This window comes from Cannabis sativa, chromosome 4, assembly GCF_029168945.1.
Source record: "Cannabis sativa cultivar Pink pepper isolate KNU-18-1 chromosome 4, ASM2916894v1, whole genome shotgun sequence".
NCBI lineage: Eukaryota > Viridiplantae > Streptophyta > Magnoliopsida > Rosales > Cannabaceae > Cannabis > Cannabis sativa.
The window spans coordinates 12,772,249-12,781,341 of NC_083604.1; the positions used below are offsets into that span (position 1 = coordinate 12,772,249).

At 33.0% G+C, this 9,093-nt stretch overlaps 1 protein-coding gene across 2 annotated transcripts; it reads left to right on the forward strand.

Annotated features, from left to right (window-relative positions):
* Positions 1-709: 709 nt before the first annotated feature.
* On the forward strand, positions 710-5,308 carry LOC115714303 (uncharacterized). Of its 2 annotated transcripts, XM_030642952.2 has the most exons (14): positions 710-1,151; positions 1,264-1,453; positions 2,791-2,928; positions 3,089-3,170; positions 3,297-3,373; positions 3,471-3,577; positions 3,653-3,770; positions 3,860-3,976; positions 4,056-4,147; positions 4,240-4,306; positions 4,403-4,481; positions 4,581-4,672; positions 4,777-4,920; positions 5,001-5,308. In XM_030642952.2, the coding sequence occupies exons 2-14, from the start codon at positions 1,274-1,276 to the stop codon at positions 5,031-5,033; spliced, it is 1,326 nt and encodes a 441-aa protein (XP_030498812.1). In that variant the 5' UTR covers positions 710-1,151; positions 1,264-1,273; the 3' UTR covers positions 5,034-5,308. The 2 variants fall into 2 exon arrangements, with proteins under 2 accessions (XP_030498812.1, XP_030498810.1); XM_030642950.2 differs by having other exon boundaries at positions 758-1,151; positions 4,240-4,481.
* Positions 5,309-9,093: the final 3,785 nt, after the last annotated feature.

The window sequence follows — 9,093 nt, forward strand, 5'->3', positions numbered from 1 at the left end:
ATATATATTTAGTTTCACATGAATAAATAAATAATGCATAGCTTTTCAAATAAAATAAATAATAAATAGTGGAGCAAATTACAATTCCCACTTGTGGATCCTATCTATCTTTCATTGAGTGGCAACCAATTTTAAATTTATTTTTAATTTCAGATAAAAAAAAGAAGATATTTTATATTAATTTTAAATTTCAGAAAATCCCAAAAGAAAAGGAGGGTAAAAATGCCAATTCCGTTATTTTCATATGATTATTTTTGGGAAATTTTATTTACACCCCAAAATTTTCTAAAGGCACCCCATTTTAATAATTTTTATTTTATATAAAATTTATATCTTTAATTGTACTAAATTTTTTTAACTTTTTTTTTCCAATTCATATTCTTAAAAAATATACCTATCAAATAAAAATAAATTATATTTTAAATATTATGAGGAAAAAATTAAAATAAAAAATTATATGAAATTTTCTTAGAAAAAATTAAAAAAAAATATACATGAGTTAGAAAAAATTATGAAAATAAAATCAAAATAAGTATTGAAATTAACATAAAATAATGTGAGAAAAAAATTTTAAAAAAATATTAAGAGTAATTTTTAAAAATTATTTAAGTTTATATTTTTTTTAATAATGGGGTGTACTTATCATTTTGTGGGGTGTAAATAGAACTCCCCTTATTTTTTGGTTTTAAGAAATATTATTAAATAATAATAATAATAATAAAGGATAGGAAATATAAATAGAGAGTAGGGAGAGGGCAAATAGGGGAGAAGGAATAGAAGAGGCTTTAATTTCTCTTCATCTGTTTTGTTTTGTCTTCTCCCTAATCTAAATCTAATCTTATAAAATCGACTCTCATTACGATTCTGGTTTTGCTTTCCATATACAAACTCTCCTTTTCTCTTTCTTCTCAGTTTTTCCCATCTTTATTCCCCTCTCTCTCTCTCTCTATTATATATTATACGTATGTAGACACTCTCTCATCATTATACCCAATACCAGACACAAATAGAATGAGAGCCTTTGTAAACCAGGAAGACGAGAACTAGTTTAGATCAAAGGAAAGCATCAAGATTCAGAATCCTCAGTCATTACCATCACCGCCATAGAAGCGGAGGAGGAAGAAGAAGAAGAATAGTTGGAAGCAATCTAGGTTTTTATTTATTGCACATATATTTATTTTTATACATTATATAAATATTTTATATATATGTATGAGGACATTGATTGATATGTGTGATATATCGGGTTGTGTGCATATGCAGAAGAGTGAGAATGGGGGTGATGTACGAGGCCATTCAAGGGAAGGAGGAAGGAGCCGATGATCTGGAATTGGGCCTCAAAGTCTCTAAACCACAATCTCACCAACAACATTGTTTTGTTCTTCCTTCCAATCCCAATCACAAACCACCACGACTGGTCTCTCTCGACGTTTTTCGCGGTCTTACTGTTGCGGTAAATTAACATTATCATTATCATTGTCTTCTCTTTTTTATTTTATAATCTTTTTAAATAATTTTTATATATAAAAATGATTATTAATTAGGAAATAGTCAAATTAAGAGTGCGTTTTCCTCTCCACTGGGTCGATCCCAAGTGTCTTCCATGAATTAAATCTCATTCATTGATACCTGCAAGGCTGCAAGTGCAAGGTCAGGCCAGGGGAAGATGACAAAACTTTCCTCCACCATACGACGTCGTTTCGTTATCTCTCCCCCGCCGAATAAATAGAAAGAGAAAAAAAAAAGTGAAAATATTAACAGCATGACGTGTGTTGAGTCTAATGGTTACTTTTTCTTTTAGCCTTTGAAATTAAATATCTTTTAAGACTTGAAGTCGTAGTGTTTTCTTTTCTTTTTTTATTTTTTTTGAAAATTAGGAGTAAATCATCAAATCAAACCAAGCAGTCCAAGTCTTATTTTAGTATTTAGCTAGCTATTAGGGGTACGTAAATTCATACGGATTAAATCATTTAATTCTATTAAAAATTTATGATCAACATTAAATAGAAAGAAGAATATGTAGTTTTCGTTTTTGTGGTTAAATGCATATGTATTGAATTATTGGATTTGTGGTAAATGACGGTTCTTTATGGAAAGGCATATTCGTTACAACTCGGCATATTGATTTTGATTTTTTTGGTTATAAGTGATAACCGCGTAGACACATCACAAGTGGCGAGACATAATAAAAATATCTAAGCCCCTAGACTTTTTAGACTTTTTGTTAGTTGTCTGTCTTTACTAAAATTCTTAATTAGCCAATATTCATGTGAATTTAATATTGTCATTTAGTGGTATAAGATTCGTTTACAATAATAACTCTTTTACTTATTTTATATAAATAAACATTATTGGGTAGTGGTGGTGGTCGTGGCGGTGCCAGTAGAAGTAGCATTCGATTCGCAAAGCAAACACACAAACAACACTTACCTTAATCCAACCGATAATCGGTTGCTTTGCTTCATTGCTTGTATTGTACCCCTAACCTACACTACAGCACATCCTAGTTTTTGTGCATATATATATATTTTAAGGCTATGAACACTGGTGGGTGTGGGTGGCCATCATAAACTATATACTAATAATATATTTATATAAGATTTGGTTGATTGTCTGTTACTTAGTCATGGCCGGTGGGGTCAGCAGTTCATAAAATTGACTTTCCAAAAAAAAAACAGATTAAATAGGACATGTTGTATTATTATTATTATTATTAGTAATGTACAAAACTATTACTAAGATAAGTTTATATAAGTAATATTATATATTTATATATTTGTGTGTATGCAGCTGATGATATTGGTAGACGATGCGGGTGGAATTCTGCCTGCTATAAACCACTCCCCATGGAATGGTTTATCCCTTGCCGATTATGTCATGCCCTTTTTCCTCTTTATTGCTGGTGTTTCACTTTCACTTACCTACAAGGTGGGTACTTTTTTATTTATTTATTTTTTTGTAATATTAAAGAATCAATCATTATTATTATTATAGGTAGGTACTATTTATAGCTATATTAAATTCGTACTACTGGCATCAGCTTTGCCTTCTTTTGAAATCTAAGAAAAGTTTATTCATTTTGGTGCAGAATTTATCATGCAAATCTGTCGCAACTAAAAGCACTCTACTCCGGGCATTAAAGCTTTTTGTATTGGGCCTTTTTCTTCAAGGTTTAACTTTAAGCTTAAATATATTTATTTTCATACTTTGCTTCAACCACATTCTATCTGTCTTTTTTCAATACATTGTCCAAAAGTAGAATGTTTATACTTTCTTTGGCTTCTCCATGAATCCAGGAGGATTTTTTCATGGCATCAATAACCTTACTTATGGAGTGGATCTTGATCGTATGAGATGGATGGGGGTACTACAGGTATACCTTTTGAATAATTCTATTTTTGTATTCATATATTATTTGACCTTCATTTACTACATCATCATATATGTTTCTAATTATCAATTTCTTTCAGCGAATTGCCATAGCATATTTGGTGGCAGCATTGTGTGAGATTTGGTTAAAGGGTGATGGTGATGTTAAATCTGGATCATCTTTGTTGAGGAAATATCAGCTTCAGCTGTAAGTTATATTATAAGCTTTTGAATATTCAAGTGTATATCACCATTTGCTATTACTCATGCTTTTCTCTTGCAGGGGTATTGCTTCGATGATTTCATTTGTATATATTTTATTATTGTACTCCTTATACGTTCCTGACTGGGAGTACCAGATTCCAACTGGCAATTCTCTGTCAGCACCAAAAACGTTGTTGGTGAGTTTCATAGACGCCCCTCTTCTCTTATAGTCAAATCAATTTCAAATGATAAAGTGACTTGAACTGATCTTTGCATTCATTTGAAGGTTAAATGTGGAGTAAGAGGTCACACTGGACCAGCTTGTAATGCTGTTGGAATGATCGACCGTAAGATACTTGGTATTGGGCATTTATATACAAGACCAGTCTATGCACGAACTGAGGTATCTTTCTTCTCAAAGAGTATGTTGACTTTATTACTTTTCAATAACGAAACTCACTCCTCAACTGTCTTTTTTACAGCAATGCAGTACTAACTCCCCTGATTATGGCCCACTTCCTTCTGGCGCTCCATCATGGTGTCAAGCCCCTTTTGATCCTGAAGGAATTTTAAGGTGTGTGTGTGTGTTTTGTTTTTAGGTTGTTTCATCTGTTCTGTTGACGATACCTACTTATGATCTTGACCGACGTTTTTCCATTGATGTAGCACGGTGATGGCTATAGTTACCTGCTTCGTTGGGCTGCACTTTGGGCACATTATTGTCCATTTTAAGGTGCGTGATAACTATATACATTCTGTACTGGTTTCTTTGAAAATATTTGGCACTGTTGTTTGTGCTGACCAATCCTTTGGATCATGGTACTTGCAGGACCATAGGAACAGAATCTTTCAGTGGTCAATCTCATCGTGTTGTCTTTTAGTGTTAGGCTTTGCCCTGGACTGGTTTGGTAAGTAAGAGTTTAGGTTATGAAGTTGCTGTGCTGACTAATGTGTTTTTGGTCACTAGAAAGCTAAAGCTTCGTATCTGGTTGTTTAAAATGGTGCAGGCATGCATGTGAACAAGGCTCTTTACTCATTCAGTTACATGTGTGTGACGGCTGGTGCTGCTGGCATTCTCTTTGTTGCGATTTACGTGATGGTAATTACATAAAACATCAGCCATAGAATAGACTAAATCAGATAAGGAGCTAGAGTTGTTATTATTGTAGAATTGAAATTGATATTGGAAAGAAATGAGTGCAGGTGGATGTGTTTGGTTACAAGCGAATGGCGGTTGTGTTAGAATGGATAGGCAAGCATGCTCTCATGATTTACATTCTTGTAGCCTGCAATGTCTTCCCCCTTATTCTCCAAGGATTTTATTGGAAGCAGCCTCACAACAACATCGTAAGCATTGATTTAAAACTCGTACCACAGTTCATTTAATCCGAAATAGGATCTTAACGTTTTGTTTCCTTTCTTTGCAGCTAAGCTTAATCGGAGTTGGAAAGCGAACATGAATATTATTATGAACATGAAGGCTTTACTCCCTAGCCAGAATTTTGTCTTTTTTCTACACTTCTACACGGCATCCCTTCTCTGATTCGTTTAGGGAGGAATCATTCCTCCCTTCAGTTTATGGAGCTTTATGTACATAGATAAGCATTTATAGGATACGCTTTTTTTTCTTTTTAATTTTATATAATTAATTTATGTACTACTTTGAGTATCATTTAAATTTAGTTATTTCTTTCACTATAATTCTCCATATCTAGCCATGTTTTGTTACAATTTCTTTTGGGGAGGTATTTAGTGTCACGTAATTGGATTTCACTAGGAATAAAATAAATTAAATACGGATAATGCGGTAATTAGGAGAGTTGAATGACAACATAACGAGGTTAAAACTTTGTAGTTATGTAATTTTATCTTGAGGTTAAAACTTGGTAGTTATGTAATTTTATCTTGAGGTTTAAACTTTGTAGTTATGTAATTTTATCTAGAGGTCAAAACTTAGCTGTGTCTCTATCGTTTCAAATTGATGAACTGTTTTCAGCCATTGTTTTTAAAATATTTTCTTTTTAAATTTGTAATTCATTTGGCACTCAAAGTATATCATACATGATGTATTCAGTCCAGAAAAAGAGAAAGAATAGAGATGCTGTAAGTTTGTGCGGGTCGTACTAACTTGATCAGTATTTATTTGTGCTTTTTAAAAAATAGGTTGTGTCGTGCCATAAAAAAATATGGGTTGTGCCGTATCGTGCCAACATTTTTTATTCTAGTTCAGCTAAGTGGAATAGTTGAGTCCCTTCTCGCCCACAACGGGCTAAAAAAGGAAGGATCCTTCCCTTTAGGGGTAGGAAAATCATAATCAAAATTGCGGACCAGACTCAAAATCTCGTGCTAAAGGGCATGAGGTCCCTTCTCATGGATAGATTATAAATTGAATATTACTTATAAACAATACCAATCAAAGAGATCAAAAAGCTATTTTGACAAGAAATTATCTACATGATAAATTATGTATCACAAGCATAATCAAAATAAAATTCTTAGTCTTAATTAGTCATCTCTAAAAATAAAATTGAGTTTAATTTTTAAACCACTTCCCATGGTATACTTTAGGTTCATTTAAATAATAAAAATCAGAGCATGAATTGATTGAAACTTTAGCATGGGCTCATGAACTTGAGATTCAGGTCATTGAGGATGATATAACTAGTAAATAAAAGGAGGTAGGGATGTAGAGACAGCCATGAGGTTTGTTGGACATCTAGGAATAAAGCACTATTTCGGTGCGGGCCGCGAGAGCTGTACTAAATCGAGGCAATCTCCCTTGCTTATTTTGCTGATCCTCAATACTGAAGAAAGAGTTTCAAAATTACTTAATATGGGGCTTTATCCAAAATAGGAATCTATTGATTCTCCCCAAATTGGTTGGACCGTAAGTGGCCCATTCAATCCTCGTTTACCCCTAGTTCCCATTTCTTCTCTTCAGCGCAGGGTAGAGCAGTTTGGTGTCCAATCAAAATATAGTTTTTGGGGATGAAATTTGTGGCATCAACCTAGTGTACAAAACCAACAAACTTTTTTAAATTAAAAAAAAAAATATGGAGAACAATAATTCCACTTCATTCTGAAGAGTAACTAGGACCAATTTCAGTCACGTTTTCATTTATTTTGAATTTGAAATTGACATAATCCATACAAATTATTCAACAGGCTAGGGGCACATGAAAATTTAGAAATCTAGAATAAGAAAATACCGTTTCCCCATGGTATACTTTAGGTTCATTTAAATAATGAAAATCAGAGCATCTGTTCGTAAAATTTGTGAAAAATATCGACTAATCTGTAGGCGAGGACGAATTATAGTAATTTGTTCCACTTCAATATTGTAGGTTTCTTCTTCTTGATCGAATCTGTAACCTTCATTAGCAAATTCATTTTCTGTGGCTTCCTTAATCAAACAAATGGGTCAAAGGATAAGAGCACGTGGCTATGAACCACAGTTTCGGGGGTTTGAATCCCTCCTCACCCACAACTTGCCAAAAAGGGAAGGACCTTCCCTTTAGGACTAGGAAAATCATGATTGGGATTGCAGACCCAAAGTTATGGAATTTGGGCGTGGGCTGAGATATACTGTAAGACCAATAAGTTGATTTGAGATCTCGCTATCAACCTCTTGGCCTAAAAAAAGTGGGTTAGTTTGAAAATTATCAGCAAATACTTCTTTTACAGGATGTTAAATGTGAAATACTTATTACTTATAATAAGTATATAAGAAAACAAAAAAATGTAGGAGAGAAGATGAAAGCTAGGGGAGCAAATGGGATTAGATACCCCAGTAGTTCTGGTTGTAAAGTTAGAATGAACAAGAAATATAACAAATTAGAAAGCACTAATAGAATGAGAGGATAAATAATTAGGGAATCATTTGACCGCTATTGAAATAGCCTTTCTGGCTATATTTTTGGCTACCCCACTCAATTTTATAACTTTGGTTATGCAATCCTGATCATAATTTTTCTACCCCCAAAGGGAAGGGTCCTTCCCGAGTATTTATTAATGGATTTTCTCTTTTATTTTTTTCTTTTTTCTTTTTATTTCTATAGTGGAGATAGTCTTCCATAACAGAGTTGATAAGTGATATTTCGAGTAAGTATTTACATAATTTTCTTCTGTCCAAAGAAATGAATCCTAGAATGACACCTTATACATCAGCAAAGCGTAAAGATACTCGTATTATAGATCTTACTAGAACATCTTCATCTAGCAGAAACAATTAAAGGGTTTAAATTGATTCTTTCTAGAGAATTACATGGTCTTCCTAAATAGGCTTTTTATTTGGTTGGTAACATTGATGAAGCTACTATGAACGCTACAAACTTAGAAATAGAGAACAAATTGAAGAAATATCCATAAAGGGAAGGGCACTTCCCTTTGGGGGTAGAAAAATCATGATCGGGATCGCATACCTAAAGCTACGAAATTTGGGCGTGGGTCTTTTGTCGAAATGGAATGCTAAAAAAAGATTAAGAAAAATTAGTAATTTACAACTACTAATGAAGGTTGCATATTACTTTTAGTCCAATAGATTTGTTTCAAATTGCTTTATTGTTAGGATCATTTACAACTTTATCAAATATCAATTTGATTTTTTTTGTCCTTCTAAATTAATTTGAACGAAACTAGATCTTGTGGAATCATATTGAATATTTGACATTCTATACCTTACTAAAAACTGATCCTTGAGTTCCATCTAGAAATAGATAAAACTTTGGTATTAGTCTATATGAGTACTTATTGAAAATAAAGCTCAAGAAGACTGATCAATAGAAATACTCTAACACTTTGCCATTTTTACATATTTCATACATCATACTGGATAGATATCATATTCATAGAATACGATTCACTTTCAAGATGCCTTGGTGGTGAAAATATTTACTTTTTTTTTAATATTTAAAGATCCAAAATAAATTGTATTTCATTTGAATTTGTGTGTTATTTGAACTCAATTTTTATTTTCATTCGGTGTTGGTTATCCAGTTACAGAAACGACCCTATAGGCTTTCGCTTTCGTGTCTCTAAAATTGCAGTCATGATCATGTTATCTTTTTCTATCAGATAGGAAGGGCTCACTAATCCAATAAAAAAATATTCGGCTGGTGTTAAAGATTATAAATTGACTTATTACACTCCAGAATATCAAACCAAAGATATTGATATCCCTACCGATGTATTTTTACATCCCACAACTTTGGCGGTCAGACCGGATATGGATAGAACTTATAGCAGAGTTTCCCCCACCCCAATTCGAGACTGGAGGGGACAACAAAGGCCTCTGCCCTTCCATCCCTTGGATAGATAGACTTCTTATTATTTGAACAACTACAATGCTATCCCAGGACCCTATAGTACCCATTTTGGGAACGTCCAATGCCAAATTCACTGAATGGGTAAGTCGCCAATCCCTAAAACAGACTATTTAATGCATTTTATCTGTACCTATGTTGTGTTCAAGGGATATCTATATGATCTGATATGATTCAATCGATTGTGTCGAACTCTTCT

Bases quoted from the DNA above. Each gene is read 5' to 3' on its own strand.
- LOC115714303 (XM_030642950.2), top strand. From the start codon at position 1,274: ATGGGGGTGATGTACGAGGCCATTCAAGGGAAGGAGGAAGGAGCCGAT. The intron at 3,977-4,055 runs GTATCTTTCTTC...TCTTTTTTACAG, and splicing joins CAGTCTATGCACGAACTGAG to CAATGCAGTACTAACTCCCC. The intron at 4,673-4,776 runs GTAATTACATAA...AAATGAGTGCAG, and splicing joins TTGTTGCGATTTACGTGATG to GTGGATGTGTTTGGTTACAA.